At 39.0% G+C, this 21,406-nt stretch overlaps 1 protein-coding gene across 2 annotated transcripts in view; it reads left to right on the plus strand.

Moving 5' to 3' along the window:
* The window catches only part of stard9 (StAR-related lipid transfer (START) domain containing 9), a 55,307-nt gene that overhangs the window by 12,188 nt on the left and 21,713 nt on the right, over positions 1-21,406 (plus strand). Inside the window, exons 3-16 of one of the 2 annotated variants that reach the window (XM_037541878.1) lie at positions 806-934; positions 14,849-14,965; positions 15,060-15,092; positions 15,218-15,279; positions 15,655-15,767; positions 16,449-16,591; positions 17,688-17,755; positions 17,984-18,081; positions 18,176-18,376; positions 19,015-19,112; positions 19,220-19,297; positions 19,770-19,847; positions 19,924-20,103; positions 21,373-21,390. In XM_037541878.1, coding sequence (XP_037397775.1) covers positions 806-934; positions 14,849-14,965; positions 15,060-15,092; positions 15,218-15,279; positions 15,655-15,767; positions 16,449-16,591; positions 17,688-17,755; positions 17,984-18,081; positions 18,176-18,376; positions 19,015-19,112; positions 19,220-19,297; positions 19,770-19,847; positions 19,924-20,103; positions 21,373-21,390 — 1,416 coding nt within the window. The remainder of the gene's footprint in view (positions 1-805; positions 935-14,848; positions 14,966-15,059; positions 15,093-15,217; positions 15,280-15,654; positions 15,768-16,448; positions 16,592-17,687; positions 17,756-17,983; positions 18,082-18,175; positions 18,377-19,014; positions 19,113-19,219; positions 19,298-19,769; positions 19,848-19,923; positions 20,104-21,372; positions 21,391-21,406) is intronic. The other variant, XM_017694521.2, reaches the window with a different exon arrangement.

Below are 21,406 nucleotides of genomic sequence, written 5' to 3' on the forward strand. Positions count from 1 at the left end.
GTCTTAAAGTAATGGGTATGGATCGGGTTTGGTTTTAATTTTAATGCCTGTGCAGATCTCTAATATAGATATCAGTTAATGGAAATTTATACCTCTGTATGAAGAAAAGTACAAACTAAATTAGGCTGCTAATATTGTTTATGACACACCTTTGTCCATTTTTGTAGACAACTTATATATTCTTTTTACTGAAAACATCACACTAGTTTGAGGCAAATGTGTGATGATTTAGGCATACAGTTAATCCAGTGCTAATTAGTGGGGTATATAAGCTTCCATTACTTGTTAGCTACATTAGCTGTGTAGGTCCAGTGCAAAACTAAAGAATCAGACAGGTCTAGGTTGATTGAATACATTTTTTTCACCTTATTTTAATGCCTTAAGTGAAGCTTGAATACATAAACAGTTAAGGGTTAACATGCGTCATTAAATGAGAGTAAGAAAGAAAAGAAAACTCGCTGAGTGAGTGTTCGCTATCTGTAATTTGATGTTTAAAGTAGGCTTAAAGACCTCTCCCCAGTTACTCCCACAGAAAACATGACCTCATTGGTGCTTTGGTGGGAGACATGATGAGTGCTCTCTCTCTCTCTCTCTCTCTCTCTCTCTCTCTCTCTCTCTCTCTCTCTCTCTCTCTCTCTCTCTCTCTCTCTCTCTCTCTCTCTCTCTCTCTCTCTCTCTCTCTCTCTCTCTCTCTCTCTCTCTCTCTTTCTCTCTTTCTCTTTCTTTCTCTCTTTCTCATCTCCTCTCTCTGTTTTCAAACTTTCTTTCCCTGCCTCTCATGTTCATATCCTCTCTTGCTCTGCAGTTGGATGGGCGTCTGGATGGGCGAGTGGAGGCTCCAGGTGACTCCAGAGAGCGGCTGCTGGAGTTTGGTTTTGATTACTGTTACTGGTCTGTGAACCCTGAGGCACCCAACTATGCCTCACAAGAGGAGGTGAGCTGCATCTCACACATGTTTACCCCACCAACATGATGTTGATGTAGCATTGATGACCCTTGTTTTGCCCTTGTGTCTCTTGGGTTGAAATTGGTGCGTGCCAACCAAACAGCTCTGGGACACGAAGGCAATCAAAACTTCTGGATGCAAGGAAGCACACTAGCAAAATACTGTCCTTCAGAAGAATCAAAACACAATGTTTTTTATAGTGTTTCTCTGAGGAGAGGCACTATCAGTGTCCCAGGGGTGCCTCTTTCTTACAGTCTTCTCCAGTTATTTTAAAGGGCCAAAATCCTGGGAAAACATTTCTTTGTTTTGTTGAAATTGAAGAGTTTGAAGCATTGTTACCATTTAAAAATGTACTGTTCACTCCAGAGTTTGTACTGTCCACATGCAGAAACTATACACAAAGAACTCTTGATTGTATGGTTGCGATATCACAGCCATGCACCATCTACCTACAGTGCTGTTCAAAATTTTGAAATCAATGTATAAAGAAAAAGGATCAGTCAGCTTGCCACGCTACAACCAGAGAAATATTCCATTTGATCCAGTGTACTGGATCATTCTACAGTGGTGGGTGATGAGTCTAAGAGCTTATAGTTCCTTATTCCTGTTAAAATCACTTTAATTAAAAACAATAGATCCAAAAGTAACAGAAATAAATCAGATTACATTACTTTCATGTAGTAATCCTTTGGATTAGGTAATCTGGAATGGAAATCAGTTTTAAAGTAACCATCCTAGTATGGTATCGACAACATCAGTTAAGACTGAATTTAGGACCGTAGCTATTACAGAAGACCAGTTCTTAACTTCAGTCTTATCCAAACTCAAGATAAGAAAAGTGTTCAAGAGAAAACAGTATTCTTAACTTCCTCTCTTGAGTTTTGCTTTGACACTGTACACTGGAAACAGTAGCTGTCTAAGTTGTCTGCTTGTTTGTACTGCTGTGTGCGTATCGGTGATTGCTTACGGACATATCAGTTGATTATTGGCCTTGATCAAGTATGTTTCATCACAGAAAGACAGAAAATATACAGATTTTTACCATTATACAGGTTCAGGGAAACTGACTTTGTTTTAAAAGTACAAAAATGAGACAGTTTATAGAGTATATAGATTGTTACACTTTGCTATTATGAAACATGAATGCCTTAACGTGAGGGTGTCAGGGCTACATACTTTAGCTGATATTAGCTAGGTCCAGAAACAGCAAAATTAAATTTTTCTGACTAACTTAATATGTTGGCATGTCATCCACTGAGGAGGAATGACCTTGTGTAAAAGACAATGAGTGCTCATCATCATTCAACATTGTACAAGTTAGTGTCATGTTATTAGCTCTTCTCACAAAACCTACCGATTTGTCGGCTGTTTTTTAAAATTTTTGCCTCCAGTACTACCATCCAAAATGTAAGCCTAGAGTTGCAAAGTAATTTTGCAAGTAGTCTGTTTTTTTTCCCTTCCTTTTTGTTCTTGCTTTTTTCATGTTTTTATGCTGTTTAATTACAGTAATATGCAGTATTTCTAGGAAATTAAAACACTGTAATTTTACAAATTTTTACCATCATTGAGGAGCCATACTTTTATTGTTAATTAACAGGTTTGTCTGCCAACCCTCCTATCAGACTTTTTACAGATTGGTTTTGTTACAACAGCAGTGAATGTGTCATTGCCTAGAACAAAAACGTAGAACATGGGCCCTTTGGATCTTTCTTTAGCTGATTGGATGATTAGATCAGCATGAGTCCTCTTCCCCTAAGCCCCTCCCTTGTCTTCCCCTTCAGAAAACTCTTTGTGTGCTAAGCCTGAAAGACAGAGCTGTGTTGGCCCACACACAGCGGATGGCACCAAGTACCCGACTCAGACAGCACCTCTGTCTGTCTGTCTCTCTCTCTCTCTCTCTCTCTCTCTCTCTCTCTCTCTCTCTCTCTCTCTCTCTCTCTCTCTCTCTCTCTCTCTCATATTCTTTGCCTCTCTCAATTCTGCCAAGTCAGAGCTTCCAACAGAGGCCTAAAGCTTGCATTCCTCATGCGACCTACGACTGGTCAGCAGCAAAGACTGACCTCTTTGTGGAGTCCAGTGGGAAGGAGGAGGATCTGGCCCAGTAAAACTAGACATCCGCTCCAAGATCCAAAATCTGCTTAGCGTCAAACATACTGCATTCAGTCAATCTTGGAATGTAGTCTGCACTAAGCAGTAAAATGAGAGTGCTTTTAAAACTTGTATGGGCTCAGTTTTAGTGTCTTTGCTTCCGCTTTTGATCACTGTTGAGGAAATGCTGATTGCTTTCACCTTTCAGTCATTTGCCATGTTCATCGCAAATTACTATCCCACCTGGTGGTAGTGCAGAAATTTTATAATCTTTTGGTTGAATTAGGTTGAATTGTTTTTTGGTGTCAGGCACTCATGAAGCAGTATGTTACTGTGTAATTGGGTCAAAGAGTGCAGCTGTGAAGAGAGGCTCTGCCAGCAGTAGAATGGATCTGGACTCGTTCTGTTAGTCCTCCTCCATGGGCAATCCTTAGAGATTAATTCAACATAAAACACCCACTGGAGGGAAAACCAACTTTACTCTCAGCTCTCTTGGAACCCGTTTCCTCGCCTCTGCACCTCCGTCCTGGTGTGGATATGTGTAGAGCTGGGCGATAATTCCCTAATGTCGATATGTCGCATGATGTAACAAAGGTACTTTTTATGATGTGATTACATATATATATATATATATATATATATATATATATATATATATATATATATATATATATATATATATATATATATTAGTTCTTACCATTTATTACTGGAAATAACAAAAGAATAGTGTAATTTGACATTCTTTGTTATCCATTAAAAGTGCAGATTCTAAACCATATATTCATACTGCATTTCTGTTACTGAATAGAATAGGAGAGATTGTAGTCTGAACTGAATTTGATGAGAAGTCATTGTTAGGCACTCAGTCTTTTGTGGAAAGAAAAGTTATCCTTTGGGGGAAAATGTCAGAAGTGCAGTTGAAAACATATAGACTCTGAAAAAAGATACAGTTTATAGAGAATGTAAATTGAATTTGAATTCCCAAGGGTTAAAAATTTTCAATTTTACTACAGCCGCATTGGTAGGTCTTATGTGAAAAGAATACAAACTTTTTATGACCTTATCTTTCTGATAGGTCGATGGCCTATTTTTGGATTTTTATTAGGCAATTTTTTGTATTACTTTCTGTTAGCCCTAGTTGCAATATAAATAACATTATTTTCTCTTAAATGCGCCAAACTGGTATTTTGAATTCCTAAATTAAAAATAAAACAGTTGCCTATTTAAACAACTTCAAATAAAGTGCTACATCAAAACTAAGAAGCAGCTGGCTATTTAGCACAATGAGTCATGCATTCAGATAAAGCAGGAGTGCAATTAATTGGCTTACACTGTTTACATCATAAAATTGCTACACAAAAAAGAAATAAATACGTTAAATAAATGTCTGTATGCTCATTTGGAGCACAAATCGGCCAACTCCAGTCTTGGCTACAAGACAGCGGTCTATTACTGAGACATTTACAAGTGCGGTAAAAGTAATTTAATGTGTTATGATCATTTGTTGTCTGTATGAATGTTGCATCAGCAGTTAATGTTTTTTCCTCTCTTAAACATTATCACTTTTATTGTCAAGGTATTTTGCTAAAGTATTGATCACTATTTTTTCCTGCCACATTTTTTATTGTGGTCAGATGGATTAGAGGCTGTTAGATATGTATACATTCGGTTTTAGAGTTAGAGAGATATGAGGGGATTGGAGAGGTGGACTACGCCTTCGAGGAGGGCAGATAAAGGGGAATAATGAAAGCCAGCTGTTGTGATGATGTGGGCTAAGGCAGGCAAGGCTAAAATTCTGCCTTACAGCTTTGTATTTTAGACACTGTCTGTCCAAAATCATTTCCATTTCTTTTTAGATATCAGCATATTGCAGATGCTTGGGCATTAAGCAGAGGTAAAACTAAGAAAAGTGCAAAGCTGTTTGTGTGTGTGCATATTTTGGGGTGGGGGTGTCAGTGAGAGGAGGGGAGTGGGGGGGTTGGGGGGGGGTGCTGGAGTCCCTCTCTAGCCAAAAGGCACAGCTGCATTAGTGAATGATTTTTCACAGTCAGATTGCGCAGCGTGGACGTCACTGGAGAAGAGCCGACACACAATGCCGGTTTTCTTTTCCAACTGAAGTCAGCTCTGTTTTTGTTTCTGTCTCTCTTCACTCTCTCACTCTCTCCCCCTCTCACTCTCTTCTTTTGGATTCTATGTGAGGTTTGATTATGTTCTTGGTATTTCTGGGTTTCTGTGTCAGTGTGGCATGCTCATCTCAAAAAGAATAGCTGCACTGTGTGCGTGAGTTTTTCTTCCAGTGCTCCCGTCACTGCACACGCAACGGTCAGCGATTTCAGAGGGTGACATTTGAATTTGTAGCCATGTCTCCATGATTAACATCCCAAAGAATAACCTCTGGAGAGCCAATGCAAATCACACTGTGCTGGAGCAGAAAACAGACAATCTAGTATAGTGATCATTTTAAATAGACTAAAACAGACCAATAATGTTGTGAATATCAGTTGTTTTGCACTGTTTTAGTGTGCAACACATTTTTTTAGTCCCACAGTTTTTCGCTGCAGCTTCTGAAGCTATCCCCAAGAGTGGAAAAGAGCTTTAAATCACCCTGCAGGCTGTGGAAGTCATTTTCCCTTATAAGAGGTGCTGCACATGGATGCATTTTACCATGGTGGAGGGAGAAGCAAGATACTTTCTTTTAGGGGTCCAAGCATTGACTGTGTTATTGATTTTGTAAGGGTTTTTCTTTATCCCCCCCCCCCCCCCCCTCAATTTGATGGCCACTTTAAGCAGCAGTTGTTGGCTGGGAATGCCTGCTGAAGAACCTCCAGACCCTCCCAAACCCCCTTTGAATTAGCAGTGGAGTCCAGTCTAGCTGAACAGCACCCGAAATTCCCCTCCACCATGCAAATCTGACCTACAAAATTCAGCAAAAGTATGACCGATGAGAGGCAAGTTGAATCCCTGCCAGTAACTCTCCCTCTCAATCTCTGGCTCCCACACATGCATCCCCCAGCTCTATTTGTGCGTCCCCTTTGCTCCTGTTTTCCTGGCTCACATGAGGATATAAACAGGATCTTGGACTGCTTGAAACTAAGCCAAAACATTAAACCATAACATTAAAACTATTAGGAAAATACACAGAAATAAGTATTTTAATGACCCAGTTGAAATCTCAGTGCAGCTGTGTGACTTTTTCAACACTTGTCTTTCTCATTTCATGGTGCTTGTGTTCTTTGTCAGCTGTTCTGTAAAACCCTTCAGGCTTAGTCTGAATGGTCAAAGCCACTGTTAGCACTTAGAGACAATATGCAGCTTCGTTTGATTTGCATTTTTGCATTTAATGGCTTCTTCACATCCTTTTGGACTCAGTGTTGAGTTGTCATCTTACAGTGGAAGGATTTGTTCGTAAAGTGGGGGGATTTGTTTAGGTCTGAAACGAGTGCAGCTTGATTTTCTCCTCTCTTTCAAAAATGAAAGCTCTAAGTACTGTTTATCTGATGGTGGCAGCTGTGGTCTACCAGGCGTTGTATGGTCAATAGGAGTCTCATTTTCTTTATACCTTTTAATAATATTAATCTCCAGTTTTGGATGGACAATTTTGAGTTTTCTATTGCTTATGCAGGTGTATTATCTTATATCTCCTCAGAAGTACCTCTTGAAAAATGAAAAACTTGTATTTAATGGTCATTTTAACTGGAAAGTTAAATAGCAGTTTGTGACTTTTTACTATACTGTAATCACAATGTGCTGTTTTATCCTTGTTGTGCTCTACAGAATGATGAAAGAAAAATTAGGGAGAGCTTTGTCCCCATTTTTCCCCCCAAAAAGAGTGAGGCAGCGCTGACGTACTGGGCTGTGGTTGGGGACTGGTGCTTGCCTTGGATAGACTTCAGTTACTTTTCATGGAGATATCCTGGGGTAATAAGGAGTTTCCCAGGGCTTACTGTAGAGCAGGCCATACAAACCAGTCTCCTCTCAGCACTCCACCACAAACTGTGATTACAGGCCTTTCTTTAAAGTGGACCCTTTACGCACATCCAGCAGCTACTTAATAGGAGTTTACCCTCTCCTTTGAGCTTTTCCCCTTTATTTTCACTCTTGCTTTTACTGATGTGCACCTATTTCATCAGTAAGTCTTCCACTATGAACCTGATCAGTCTAGATGTAGTGCTCAAGCTGTTGTAGTGAGGCATGTAAACACCACTGGTCTTTTTGGCACTTGTTATGGAAGCATGACGTGTCTCTCCACCTATCTGACCATCTGACCTCGTGTTTTGTATTGACCCACTTCTGGACGCACCCTTCTCTGACTGACTTTTCAGCAGGCAGCCCCTCATTCCACACTTCCTCTGCAGAATGCTAGCTTTATTCTGCTTAGCCTTGCAGAGCTGGTTCTGAACTCATAACAAGAAAACATGTCTAGGGCCAACTTGTTACAGGGTGTTCTCTGTTTACCTGTGCCAGCTCTCTGTTTTTTACATAGCAGCAAAGGCAGAGCTTTACCTGCTCTTATGTAAATTATTGCACAGCCTTTCTACAGTTCATAACATCACAATAAGCTATCATAATTGAGGAAGTTGTCACTGGTGGGTTCAGAAAAGGCATTTCACTTTTCCCACATGGTATTTGTGATATGACAGAATTTTGTTGTTTGAGCTGGGGATTTTAGACAGAAAAAAGTGGCACACACTAGAATCATGCCGTTACTGTCAGAAGAAGGTCTTGTATCTCCATTTTTGTCATTTTAGTTTTTGACATAATTTGAAAATACCTGTTGCCCTTTACATTGTGTGTGAATTTCATCATTATTGAACTGAAAGAAATGGCCCAAAATTACTGTGGTTCCACTGACTTACATTAAAAGTAAAGCATTTTTTTCAGACACGAGGTTTTGTTCCCGACAACAACCATATGCAGTTTATAAGTGGAGTGGAAACCATGCCCATGTGACACAACCACAGCTTTATGTAGCTTCAGTGGCGTAATGACTGGATTATCCATCTGACAGTATTTTTGAGCTTACAACAGGGCCTAAGCTCACTATCGCCCCCTGCTCTGAACTCTACGATCATGAGGACTGGTTCAGACATTTCACTCAGTTTGTTCACACCCACTTAAACCCAAAAGTTCTCATTACAAGAAAGCATCTGGCAGCTCTAAGACCATACTTTGCTCACATTGGAGGCCAGGAAAGAGGAAGAAAAACTAAGGCTGTAGGTGGGTTATGTGTATATTATTGTTTTCTGATGAATTTCCTTTAGGAGCATGCACATTCTGACTCTGGGCTGTGGCCTTCCTGTTGATGGCAGAGTTTAGTCTTTTTGGGCATGTTTTCAGATGATTTGCTGCCTCCATGTTGGCTGTGCCTACTGTAACCCTGGAACCCCATCACTGCACTTCACTGCACTGTGCCTGCTTCTTGCTTTGTTTTGCCATCGCTATGCAGGGCCTGGAAAGTAGGTTGGTCAGTAAGAGCCTATTGTTGGACCCTGGTAATCTAAGTGAATATCTGTCATCCTATGCACAATAGAGGCTGCTGTTACTGTGCAGCAATTGCCAAATTAATAGGGTGTAATAATGATGTAGGACAATGACAGGAATACCACAGTCTGTATGACTACTGCTATGCAGAATATTTGAGCAAACTCAGCGAAGTATTACATTGAGCCGTCGCACAAATCAAAATAGTACAGTCCACCCCCCCAACCCCATATGTGCTCAGTTAGCGAAAACATTTGGTGTACGAAGTTTCCTTCTTTTAGTTCTTGAGCTATGAGGCTAATATATATTATCAAGTAATAAAAGCTTATACACTATCAATTAACATTATGCGAACAACTTGCCAAAAGACCCACACAGTTGCTTCAAACTGTGCTGAGTTGTTAAATAATCTGAAACAGATTTGCTTATGTGATTTCTGACTCTGTGTGTGTGTGTGTGTGTGTATGTATGTATATATATATATATATATATATATATATAAAATTTCTCACACATCTATTATATATATGTGTGTGTGTGTGTGTGTATATATATATATATAGAATTTCTCACACACACAATATCTCACAAAAGTGAGTACACCCCTCATATTTCTGCAAATATTTTATCACATCTTTTCATGGGACAACACTATAGAAATGAAACTTGGACATAACTTAAGGTAGTCAGTGTACAGCTTCTATAGCGGTATAGATTTATTGTCCTCTGAAAATAACACAACACTCAGCCATTAATGTCTAAATAGCTGGCAACACAAGTCAGTACACCTCACAGTGAACATGTCCAAATTGTGCTCAGAGTGTCAGTATTTTGTGTGACCACCATTATTATCTAGCACTGCCTGAACCCAAATAGACCAAGGTTATGTTACATGTCTGTTATTGTTTGTCATACGGTGTCAGAAACCACAAGAAAACTCTGCTAGACATCTGTTAAGTTACTTTGGTCTGAAGTGTGCAATGATTTAGACATTGAGTTTGGATGATGCTAACTGTATAGCATAATGCTGCTTCCAGTAGTTTCCCACCCAGTTGGAACTACATGAACACCTTTCCAAGTCGGGTGATGAAGCTTAAATTCTCAGTGCCTCAGGAATTGAGTTGTGATGTAAGTTTTCATCTTGCTGGAGAAAAGAAGCTGACAGTCCTATAGTGGAAAGTAATTTACACTTTACAAATATAGACATGATGACAAAATAATTGATAAAACGTACAATTAGCCCACATTTAATTTTTAATATGCGTGTTCAAGAGCACCTGCTAAACAGGCCACAATTAATAGATGCAAGTTGCTAGATAAAAACTTCAGCAACCTCCATGTGTGTTGTTTACTTCTCACATCAACTACATGAATGCGACCAGCCTTGGATAAAACCGCTGCCCAGTTTGCACTTGAATATAGCTTAAGCCTCCATTATTTGTTAGCTTACATTTGCTCCAGTGCAAAATAATTAATCTTACACCAAGCATGTTTTGGCTGATCAACTACATTTGAATTAAGAAGAAATTGTGTACAGTTGATTTTTTGCTGAAGTAGCACTATAAGCATGATCAAATTTGTATGTTTCTGCCTGTTGTCTATGATGAATTGCAGAAGTGTGGGCTGGATTCACAGAAAGAATGAAATAGAGTTGTTCGCTCTTTGTGGTGTTACAGGAAAGCCCCTTGTGTGACCCCGGCTCAGTGTAGTGTGATTTAAGATAGGCGGCTGTAAGAAGCTCCTTGCTGCTTCTTTAAGGCAGAGGAGTTGAGTTCTTGCTGATCAGCAGAGTTCTTTGTGAAGCTGCTGCTGGTCTGCTCCCTCTCTGCAGATGGCATGCCAATTAGCCCCCATTCAGATTGTCCACTGAGGAAGATGGAATCTGTTGGACCGCAAGACTGCAACTCAAATCATGTTACAGCCAAACATACCTACTTTCCAGCAGCTTAGAATGGCTCTTGTTTGGCTGACTCACTGGGTGAGCAGTGAGCAGGGAGGTCAGATTTCTGCATGCTACCAGCTCCTTCCCACACCTTTTGTACACAGGAGATGAACGGCCTTGTATTGTTTGAAGCATGGAGGTGTGCCGGATGCATGTGAGCTCTTTTTCTTTCCTCCTTTTTTCCTTTTTTCCTTAAAATCACTATTATTTACATACATACATACACACACACACACACACACACACACACACACACACACATATATATATATATATATATATATATATATATATATATATATATATATATATATATATATATACAAAGTTTATATATATATATATAAATATTTTATTATATTTTATATATATATATATATATATATATATATATATATATATATATATATATATATATATATAACCATTATTAATACTCTAAATGCACAAATAGCTTTTGCATTTAGGCTCAATGCATTTAGGCATGTAGAGGAGGTCAACACAACTTGCTGAAGTGCAAACTAAGCATCAGAATGGGGAAGAAAGGTGATTTAAGTGACTTTGAACGTGGCATGGTTGTTGGTGCCAGACGGGCTGGTCTGAGTATTTCAGAAACTGCTGATCTACTGGGATTTTCATGCACAACCATCTCTAGGGTTTACAGAGAATGGTCCTTAAAAGAGAAAATATTCAGTGAGCGGCGGTTGTATGGATGAAAATGCCTTGTGAGAGGTCAGAGGAGAATGGACAGACTGGTTCGAGATGATAGAAAGGCAACAGTAACTCAAGTAAACACTCATTACAACCAAGGAATGCAGAATACCATCTCTGAACACACAACACGTCGAACCTTGAAGAAGATGGGCTACAGCAGCAGAAGACCACACCTGGTGCTACTCCTGTCAGCTAAGAACAGGAAACTGAGGCTGCAATTCACATGGCCTCACCGAAATTGGACAATAGAAGATTGTTGCCTGGTCTGACAAGTCTTAGTTTCAGCTGCAACATTCGGATGGTAGGGTCAGAATTTGGCATAAACAACATGAAAGCATGGATCTGTCCTGCGTTGTATCAACGTTGGTGGTGGCTGGTGGTGGTGGTGTAATGGTGTGGGGGATAATTTCTTGGCACACTTTGGGCCCCTTCGTACCAATTGAGCATCGTTTAAATGCCGCAGCCTTCCTGAGTATTGTTACTGACCATGTCCATCCCATTATGACCACAGTGTACCCAACTTCTGATGGCTACTTCCAGCAGGATAATGCACCATGTCACAAAGCTCATATCATCTCAAACTTGTTTCTTGATCATGACAATGAGTACTCCAGTGGCCTCCGCAGTCACCAGATCTCAATCCAGTAGAGCACCTTTGGGATGTGGTAGAACAGGAGATTCACATCATAGATGTGCAGCAGACAAATCTGCAGCAACTGCATGATGATAGCATGTCAATTAGATCCAAAATCTCTGAGGAATGTTTCCAAAACCTTGTTGAAAGTATGCCATGAAGAATTAAGGCAGTTCTGAAGGCAAAAGGGGGTCCAATCTTTTACTAGCAAGGAGTAATTAAGTAATTAGGACTTTTCACTGTTTTTCACAGTGTGTGTTTCAGTAAAGAATAGAGCTACGATTTTTTAATTCTAACAAATGACTGACTGCCACATGCATCTGCAATCAGATCTTTGTAGGATTTCTAGAGCACGTAAAGTGACCTTTTTTTGTCGCACCCACTATAAACTAACATGTGATTGGTTGATTCCACCATCACTTCCTAATCATGTATCCAGTTGATGTAATGTACAAGGCCTTCTGTCCAGCTTCTGAACTCCAAACCAAAGACCGAAGAGTTTACATGGTTGTATGTACCAAATATATGAAATCAAATAAAGGGAGGGAGGGAGAGCAAAAGAGAGAGAGAAATTGATTAACGGTACAAGTCTGTTTATGAAGAGGTATTAGCATTGGGGATGTATGGTCAGATTTCTTGGTCCTTGTAAAGACTCTAGCAGCTGCATTCTGGACCAGTTGGAGCTTATTTAGTAATGTATTGGAGCATCCAGCTGAAATGGTGTTACAGTACCAGCCTGGGGGTTATACAGGCATGCCACAGCTTTCCTGCATCGTTTAGGGCTAGAATATTATGTTGCTTAGCAATGTTATGCACGTGAAAGAATGCAGTTCTAGCAGTGTTGCAAACGTGTATCAAAAGAGAGACTGGAATCAAAGATGACACCTAGATTTTTTTACAGTAGTGCTTGGAATAACCGTATGGCCATCTACATTTAGTTCAAATTTGGAGAGTTGAGATCTCTCTGCTTTGGGTCCACTTAGTGTTTAGTAATACTGCAATCAAGTGTTCAATCTAAACATGAAGGCCATTTAATACATATTTCACCATGCGTGTTGATCTCACAGGACCAGCCTGCAACTGTATGTTTGAATCGTGTTCTTTACAGTGGAATATCCATATGGATTAGACCTACTCTGAGGGAGTGTTTAATCTTCCTTTGTGTGTGTGTGTGTGTGTGTGTGTGTGGAGAATGTGCTGTGTTGGTACTGTTTGTGTTTGTACTAGTCTGGCAGTGTATGTGAAGGGTGCACCCTCAGTTGTGAGAGCCACTCTGCTGCTGTAAGAAGAGGAGGAAAGAAAACAGCAGCTCCAGCTCAGGACCTCCCTGAGCCTCTACCAGCCCCCCAACACTCATTTATTTTCCAGCCTTTCTTGCCTTCCTCCTCTTTCTACTCCATCTCTCCTGTGTTTCTTAGGCTGGTGTGCTTTTCTTTAGCTTTACCTTTGTTCTTTACCAAAAGACATGCAACAAGGAGTTGCCAGCTTGAAATGTTAACGGGGTCTTTTTTTAATGAGTTGACACTTCTAGCTGATACTGGAAAGGTAGTCGATAACAATGAAATGGTTTGTTGATGGTTCATTCTATACCACAGCAAAAACAGAAACCATTCAGCCGAGTCATTTACTCAAGCCAATTTATGTGTTAACAATTCAAATAAATAGCATAATGTGATTTTAGTCCATTATGGGCTCCTCAGGTATTTAACAAAATACTTATACAATGCTTAGAATATCATTACTGATATTATAAGTCTTGTTTCTATTGTTCAAGTAAACAGCTTTGTTCCAGCAATATAGTTTAACTTATACAACTATAAGGCTACCAGTACCAGCAGCCTGATATTGTGAAAGGAAAGGAGATTTCCGCAGAGCTCAGTGGCTGCAACAAAGGACCCAAAACACATGCACGCACTCTCTCTCTCTCTCTCTCTCTCACACACACACACACACACACACACACACACACACACACACACACACACACACACACACACACACACACACACACACACATACATACATACATACATACATACATACATACATACATACATACATACATATATGCATATGGCTTTGTTATAAAGTACCCTGCACCAGTAAGGAAATTTATATCAAAATCATTTCACACCATATGCTGGTAAATGAAAAAATAATACTTTTATATGTAATTTTTTTTTTTTTTTTTTTTTTTTTTTTTTTATAAGCTAAAAACTAGCTGTAATTTTTCATCAGATTGAATTGAAAGTGAGCTGTTTCAGCTACTTTAATTGCTATATTTGATTAGTTGCCTCCATCACTTTCAGTTTGAAAGGAATGATGACATTTGCAGAGTATTTTTTCATGCATTGATAATGCACAAAATTATATAATTATCATCTGTCTCATTCAGAGTATTTGCAATATGTGAATTCTGCTCACTTCTTGCGTTGTTTGATGGTAGTTTTACTGCATCGTCACTTTTAGACACTATTGTCTCATCAGAGACTGTGTTTTTTAATCTGCATGCACTCAGTGAAGAATCTATTTCAGCTTTGTGGTGCCTTTACCAGAGAAAAGATGTACTAATGTTTGCTTTTCCAAAGTGGCACAAATCCAATGTTTATTGCCTTTATTTGAAACATACCTGATGTTTTCAGGGCTGCAGGGACACATCTTTTCAAATCAGCTTTGAGCTACTTTCATGTGGTCCTGGATTAGATCCATATCTGATTTGAGAGAGTGGTCAGATCAGTATTCGCTTTTTTTCCCCTTTTCTTTTCTCCACAGTGTGCATGCACATATTATTTTCATGATCCAGGATTGTAGTGTCTGCCTATAAATGCTGTAGAACTTTAAACCGCCTGCCTTTTATTCATCTGTAATTCTTCTCAATCAATCATGAACAGCTGAGAGCTGCTTAGAATTAATGATCTGAATGAAAGCTTGTGAATATAACCCAAGTTCAGCTCTTTTCAGTTCATGAAATTCTATTGAGTAAACTGACCCCAGATGAGGATGATTGGGAATGAGAGTGACCCTCAATGTCCTGCTGTAGGTGTTCCACGACCTGGGTGTGTCAGTGCTGGCTGGGGCAGCTGAAGGCTACAACATCTGTCTGTTTGCATATGGGCAGACAGGCTCAGGGAAGACCTACACCATGATGGGCACTCCAGTGAGTCACTCAGTGCAGTCCTGATTTGAAACATTGATATTAGTGTTGAAACTAGGATCACATTACTCAGATGTTAACTTTTGATGTACTGCAGGACTCTACTGGACTGACACCTCGGATCTGTCAGGTATGTCTCTGATATGAATTGTAGTACTTGGTATGATATTTTAATGTGAAGAGAGATGCCTGTTGCAACATTTTGACCCATTTAGACTCTTTTCACTGGCTGTACCTGTCTCTCCCTAACCTCAGGGGCTTTTCCAATCATCTGATATGGACTCTCCAGATGGGCAGAACTGCAGGGTTGAAATTAGGTGAGGGGCAACTCCTAATTCCAGTACATATTTGTGCATGAGTGGGTTCTAAGCTCTTTATTTTATTTTAAGGTGATGTAAGGCATTATGGAAAAAATATTATATTGCAAAAAGACCTTTTCCCAATACATGGTATGTATCACAATATTAGAGCAAAAGAAAAGTCAAATAATTGTTTAAAAAATAAGAATATAAAAAGTACAATAATGTAATGAAATACTGAGTTGAACTCCTCCAGAACTCTTTACTTGTTATGATAGTTTTCTATGATAGAATAAGTTCATTTTTCAGTGATGTTTCTGAGACGATTTTTAATATATATATATATATATATATATAATATTGTAATGAGCTCAGTATTTTTTCTTACTTTAGCTTTTTAGAGATCTATAATGAGCGTGTGCGTGATCTCCTGAGAGGGAATGACCAGAAGAAGCCGACCCCACTACGTGTGAGGGAGCACCCAGAGAAGGGCCCATATGTGCAGGGTGAGAGTTCAAGGGACAACATTTGAACAGCTTTCATAATAATTTTCTTACCTCAGCCAAACCTGGAGGAAGCTCGAATCACTATCCCTTAATTTACCTGTTCTCCCACCTTATATATTCCAATCCACTCTATTCAGAAGGTTTTCAGCATTAGAGAAACGAGTGGGCTTTGATGGATGGTTGTGTATTTTTAGTTTTGTGGTAACTGTCCATGAATGAATGTCCATTTTTGTACTGTGTTCGCAGCTGAACTCTCAAACTCTCAAATCAGTGCTGCTCACAGTGTCGCACAATGGCCCCCCCCTCCTTTCCCCACCTCCTTTATTTTTGTCCAGCGTCCAACATCCAGTCATTGTGTGTATCAGGAGAAACCCCAGAACAGCAAAGGAAGTGAGCTCACCTTCCTGTGGCTGGTAGAAGACCAGTGGAATACATACAGTCTCTCTCTTGCTCTCTCTCTTTCGGTCTCTCTTGAAAGACCTTTAAGTCCATCTGAGCCTAAATTACTATTGATTAAAAACTTATTCTAACATCTGGATGAGTAGTAGAGTGATCTATTCCAATGCTTCCTGAGGTCAAGGTTAAGTGTTATAGCTGAAACAGGAAGAGAATAGAAATGACTCATGTCTAAGAAAGAGGAATATTATGATGAATGATTTTTTTATGATGTCTGTGTTGTAGGTCTGTCTCAGCATGTAGTGTCAGACTACAAGCAGGCGGAACATCTGCTGAAGGAGGGCATCTCTAACCGCATCACAGCAGCCACACATGTTCATGATGCCAGCAGCCGGTCACACGCCATCTTCAGCATCCAGTACACGCAGGTCCCAATCATACAACCACTAAATGGCACCAGCTGAGCTCACGTCAAAATTGCCATTACCCCATTTCCAAATTTAGCAAAACCTAGTAATAAAGCATGGCTAGTCTTGTGATCAGTAGAATCTTCTGTCACTGTATGTATAATAGCTGTTTTTTTGCCCAGTTGACTTAAAGTGATGGTTCAGCCAACAGTCAAATTTTCACAGTCTTCCTCTTAGCCAGGACATGTTTCAAATCTAAAATGTGCATCCTTAGTTTTGGCTAGAACTATGAGACTAATGTAGCCAACAAGTCTTTAAGCTTATGGTTCAATGCAAAACTACAGAAGCAAACTTTGGACACCAAACATTGTCATTCAAAAGTTCAAGTGAAGCGAATCACTTGTGGATTTAACAATTATTAGTATTTTATCTTCAATAAAAACTTGTAAAATGCAAGTTCACACATTATTCATCAAAATGAATTTTTTTGGTGAAGTATCGTCTGTCAATCATCTGTCAGATTTGATCTCTTCTTTTGAAATATGACCAATCCTGGATATTAATTTTATTTTGATTACATTCTCTGTTACACAGCTCTCTCTGTTCCTTTAAGATAAGATAAGATGCCTTTATTACCATTGCACAGTGTACAACGAAAATGAGCAGCAGTCCAGCGGCACTTTCTACATGCAAAATAATTAAACATAAGGCTAAAACATATAAAGTGCAGATTTAAGGGGGAAAAAAGTACAAAAAATCTTAAATATAAAGAAAAAGGATGATAAAACTATATATTCTAAACAGACAATAGACAATAGAGGTAGCAGTTAGTTATTGCACATTCCTTGGATAGCTTATAGAGTCATATGATATTGCACATTTTAAGAATTATTGCACAGAAAGAATATAGATTATAGATTGCACACTTGAGAACAAATTAATAATAAATAGAACAGAACTTTAAAATCTTCCACAGTACTCACATGTAAGTTAGATTATAGACTTTTGCCAAACTTTTAAACAGTAGTGTGTTCTTCTTTGTTTTGCTTTATATTTCTGCTTTCAAATTTTTAAGTGCACTCACAGCTTATTGTTTCTGTTAAATGGTCTTTTGTAGGCTATTTTAGAGAATAACCTTCCATCCGAAATAGTCAGCAAGATCAACCTGGTGGACCTGGCTGGCAGGTTGGTGATTGCTTGCATCTGCTACATAAAGGTCTTTCAACCATCAACCTTGAACTGCTGTGGTGTTCAAGTACAACCACGTTACATGTCATAACCTGATTATCTTCTGTTTATTTACTCATGCTCTAAACCTCACTTTGACTGTTTAGGTTGCCCCCTAGTGGAGATACTTGATTGCTAGCACTCATACTCTTTTGTGCTTGTTGTATTTTCGTGTTTGTCTGTCAGTGAGAGAGCAGACCCCCACTACTGCAGAGACCGAATCACAGAAGGAGCCAACATCAACAAGTCACTGGTGACTCTGGGCATTGTTATCTCAGCCCTCGGTATGGAAAGTATCACAGTATTCATCCCTGTACTCTTTCTTGCTCTTTGGTTCCTCAGTCCTTCCCTAACTCTCTTGCCTTTATCCTCCTCCAGCCCAGAACTCTCAAATGTGCAGCAGCAGTCAGAGCATTAACAGCATGCTGAGTGAGGGGGATGGCAGTACTGTGGGAAGTCACTCCAGCTCGCTGTCCAGCAGTGGTCGCAGGCACTGCTTCATCCCCTACAGAGACTCTGTTCTCACCTGGCTGCTTAAAGACAGCCTGGGTGGCAACTCCAAAACCATCATGATAGCAAGTGAGTTTGAATGAACAGTCATTTGTAAATGCTTTGGCGCACCTGGTCAAATTACCTGACTTGTTGATTCTCTAAGTGAAAATAAATTAACAAATCCTTTACAGAGAACACACCTCTGCACAACATGCAAAGGAAGATTTTTTTCTCATGTTAAACTGAGCTAATGAATAGAAATTGTGCACTGAAATATGAAGAAAAATGCATTATTTGTTTGTAAGTTTTAACTATTTAACAATTTAACTTGAGGTGTTTAAACATTTGCAGTTCTATGCTGTATGTTTGCTTTGCATTACACAATTATTTTATTGTAATCACACAATTACATCATTAATTATATTTACATAAAATATTTTTTCCTCAAAATTACAAATGTGGTATTGATTAAAAGTTTAGAATCTGTGCTTTTGACCAATTTTCTATGTTTATTTTAAAGAGCTATGAGTGATAAACAATATATTCAGGTTTTGTTGGTTTTCCCAGCCATAACTGGGACTTCTAAGGGAAAAACTTCACTTAACGGTTATTGAGGGAGTTCAGGTTATAAGGAAGATTAATATAATATGTAGTCAGTGATTTTTTTTTTTTTTTTTTTTGGTTTTGTTTTTTTTTTTCTAACTCTCACTCTAAATATCTTGCAGCAATATCCCCGTCTTATAGCAGCTATAATGAAACTCTCAGCACCCTGCGCTATGCAGCTCATGCTAGGAACATTGTCAACAAGCCAAGAGTGAATGAGGTAGGTTTGAATGTCATCTCAATTGTTGTATGGTTTGAATTTTGTTCTGATTACTGCACTTCACTGATGATACATTTGTCAAAAATGAGAGCTTTTACTGTTCTCAGGATGCTAATGTGAGGCTGATCAGGGACCTTCGGGAGGAGATTGATCGGCTGAAGAGCATGCTGCTGAACTTCTCAATGGTATTCTTCTATGTTCTATGGGAGATGCTCTCTGCATTCTCCATCCACTTTATTAGAAACATCCACCTTATACTTATGTATTCTGTTTACGTAATATAAATATCTAAAAATAATAATAAAACATGATAATGGTAATAAAATATGTAAGTAATAATTGATGCTTTGACATTTTTTCCCTCTTTAAACTAATGTTAAAAGCACATATTGAAGATTTTTTAGAACAAAGTTGGTTTAAATAACTGAAAGGTGAGAGAGCTGACATCACAACAAGGGGATAAATCACATGGGTGGACATTGGGACATGGGTACTTCTGCCTGGCAGTGTAGGTGTACAACAACAGACTGTCGTATCTCTACAGTAACAAAGTGGGCTCAAAAGGTTTGTGTTTCTCATAAAGTGGCCGGTGAACAGATGAACAAATGACAACTCATACAGATGGTGATTTTGGCTAATTATTTGTTGTGTCCACAGCAGAGAAACCCAAGCCCGTCGCTGAGCGATGAGAGAGATGGCAGCTTTTCTGATATAGTCCTGCAGAATGAAATAAAGGTCTGTGCCTAAATCCCTGGATATTAACTGCTTCCAGGTTAAGCAACAAATAGTCATTATCTTTTCTTCTGTCCAGGTGGAGCAGCTGACTAAAGATTGGTCAGACAGTTGGCGTCATAAGTGGTCATTGCTGGAGGAGTACAGTGTGGATATAAATGAGAACAGAGCAGGAGTTCAGATCCATTCTCTGCTGCCACATCTCATCTCCTTGGAGCCAGATGTCCTTAGTACAGGAGTCACTATCTACCACCTACGGGTACTGAGCCAATCAGTCCTTAGAGAGTTACTTAATTTTGCTGTGCTATTCACATGAGTAGTGCTGTGTAAAAGTCAGTGGCCCATTTGTTTCATTTACAGTTAAAGCATCCATTAAGTACAATTAGTTATTTATTTTTCAGGAGATATTTTTGAGGATTGATATAATCAACTTGCATAACAACGGGAGAAGCCAAAAGGGGGGAAAAAGTGAGAGTTTCCAAAACTGGTGTTCAAAAATTATTATTTATATTAAAAAAAGACTCCTAACAATTGTGCAAGACCTGGTAGACCTCAAAAACTCCTTCATCTTTGAGTGAGAGGAGAAAATCAAGCTCCACTCTATTCAGATCTGAAAAAATCCACCAGTGTTTCTGTCCATCCTTCCACTTTGAGAAAACATCTCAACACTGAGTCTGAAAGGATGTGTAGCTGTCAAAAAGCTGTTACTGAGAAATGAAACAGACAAAAAGGAGGAAAATTTGCAATAAAAGAAGCTGCTGGTGTTCTCTGAGCAGAAAAACTGAAAGCAAGTCTCCTGAAAAGAAAAGAAGCTGTAATAAAGGCAAAGAGTGGACACTGACCTCCTGACCTCAACCTGATAGAACACCTTTGGGATGAATTAGAGCGGAGACTGTGACCCAGGCCTTCTCGTCAAACATCAGTGTCTAACCTCACAAATGTGCTTTTTCAAAAATTCAATCAAAGAATCAAAAATTCCCATAAAAACACTCCTAAACTTTGTAGAAAGCCTTCTCCGAAGAGTTGAAGCTGTTATAGCTGCAAAGGGTGGGCTGACATCATATTAAACCCTATGGATTAAGAATGGAATGTCACTCAAGTTCATATGCGTGTGAAGTCAGATGAGCAAATACTTTTGGAAATATAGTGTGTTTAATCACATGGTGAGTAACACAGTGGTTTACATTTACTCTTAGTTCATGTTCTGTAGCAACATCTTTGAGCAGCTCAGCAACTTTTGATGAAATTTAAATCATAAACAAATATCTCTTCTCCTACTTATACACAAGTGTTATATTAATTTAGAATCTGCACTTTTTATAGAATCCGTTCATTTTAAACATGGCTTTTTTGTGTGCATAATTGTGACATCAAGAGCTTAAAGGTCACTTTTTTATCTCATTGGACCTGTTCAGCACATTTTAACCTTCCTCTTAAATTCTGCTTTCTAATTAACTCTTTTTTGTTCATGTTCTTCCTGCATTTATTCCTCCCTTTCTCTTTCTTGCTCTCTGCAAAACTCTTTGAGATTACCTGCCTGTGGAGGGTAAGTAACTGGTTGT

The sequence above is a fragment of the Pygocentrus nattereri genome, chromosome 10, assembly GCF_015220715.1.
Source record: "Pygocentrus nattereri isolate fPygNat1 chromosome 10, fPygNat1.pri, whole genome shotgun sequence".
Lineage (NCBI taxonomy): Eukaryota > Metazoa > Chordata > Actinopteri > Characiformes > Serrasalmidae > Pygocentrus > Pygocentrus nattereri.